This window comes from Cebus imitator, unplaced genomic scaffold, assembly GCF_001604975.1.
Source record: "Cebus imitator isolate Cc_AM_T3 unplaced genomic scaffold, Cebus_imitator-1.0 Scaffold170, whole genome shotgun sequence".
In the NCBI taxonomy this organism is placed as follows: Eukaryota; Metazoa; Chordata; class Mammalia; order Primates; family Cebidae; genus Cebus; species Cebus imitator.
Genome location: NW_016107485.1, coordinates 125,749 through 127,082, shown reverse-complemented (window position 1 = coordinate 127,082; position 1,334 = coordinate 125,749). Strand labels below are relative to the sequence as shown.

Sequence of the window (1,334 nt, the reverse complement as noted above, 5' to 3'; positions counted from 1 at the left end):
AAGCCAAGTGTGGTGGCTCATGCCTGTAACTCCAGCTACTCAGGAGGCTGAAGCAGGAGGATCATTTGAGTCCAGGAGTTTGAAACCAGCCTGAGCAACATGTTCAGACCCCATTTCAAAAAAACAGGAAAAGAGGAAGAAAAGAAATCAATACTCAGACTATAATGGAGGTAAATAACCGAAGAATGGGCACGGTGGCTCACGCCTGTAATCTCAGCACTTTGGGAGGCCGAGGCAGGCAGATCACTTGAGGTCAGGAGTTTGAAACCAGCCTGGCCAAAATGGTGATGCCACATCTCTACTAAAAATACAAATCAATCAGCCAGGCATGGTGGTACGCATCTGTAATCCCAATTACTTGGGAGACTGAGGCACGAGAATTGCTTGAACCTGAGAGGTGGAGGTAGCAGTGAGCTAAGATCACACTACTGCACGCCATCCTGGGTAACAGAGCAAGGCTCCATCCCAAAAAATTAAAATAAAAATTGCTGAAATGTAGAATGTGTTGGATTGAGGAAGGATGAGAACAGAGGAAGTGATTTGTGAAGAGGTGGAACAAAGGACTGCTTAACGTAAAATGTTTAGGCCCATTTGGTATTTTTAAACCATACGCACACAGCACTTTGATAAAATAATGAAGTGAAATGGCTGGATCCACCCACAAAAATCCAGAGTAGTTCTGACCCTCAGTCTCAATGTTCATCAGACTCCTCTCCCCAGTAACCACATAGGGTGCCTCACCCTTGCTAAAGTGAAAGTGGATTTCTTCTCCTGCCCTAGGCTTTCTTAGGGATACTGGAGTCTCTGTCTCCGACAAGGGTAGGTCGTAGAATTTGTACTCCACGTACACCTGCTTTACATTCTCATCAGACATCACTTCTGCCTCTGGGTAGAAGGTCAGGGAGACAATTTCAATGCACATCTTCTCTGAACCCTGATAAGGAAAATATGTGTTTAGTTCCTAAAGGTTAGTGAGGCTCCAAGTGCCTACTCTCCATCCAATTAACACATTACAGTACTTTCTAGAAATCAACCATAGGAGTAATCTGTCTACTATATTATTCCCCGAGAATCATTTTATAGGTAAAACTGGCATCAAACGACTGTATTGGCATAGCTAATAGATAGGAAATTTATAAAGGGAACCCAGCTCTTCTCCCAGCTCAGTGCATCATTTCTCCAGGCCAGCCTTCTTCAGTCATCTCCACATATAAAATGAATTTAGGCCGGGCACGGTGGCTCATGCCTGTAATCCCAGCACTTTGGGAGGCCGAGGCGGGTGGATCACGAGGTCAAGAGATCGAGACCATCCTGGTCAACACGGTGAAACCCCG

The 1,334-nt window shown here is 45.3% G+C and overlaps 1 protein-coding gene across 1 annotated transcript in view; it reads right to left on the bottom strand.

Moving 5' to 3' along the window:
* The window catches only part of RPGRIP1 (RPGR interacting protein 1), a 90,607-nt gene that overhangs the window by 14,293 nt on the left and 74,980 nt on the right, over positions 1-1,334 (bottom strand). Inside the window, exon 21 of the mRNA XM_037744282.1 lies at positions 742-934. Within this exon, the coding sequence (XP_037600210.1) occupies positions 742-934 (193 nt within the window). The remainder of the gene's footprint in view (positions 1-741; positions 935-1,334) is intronic.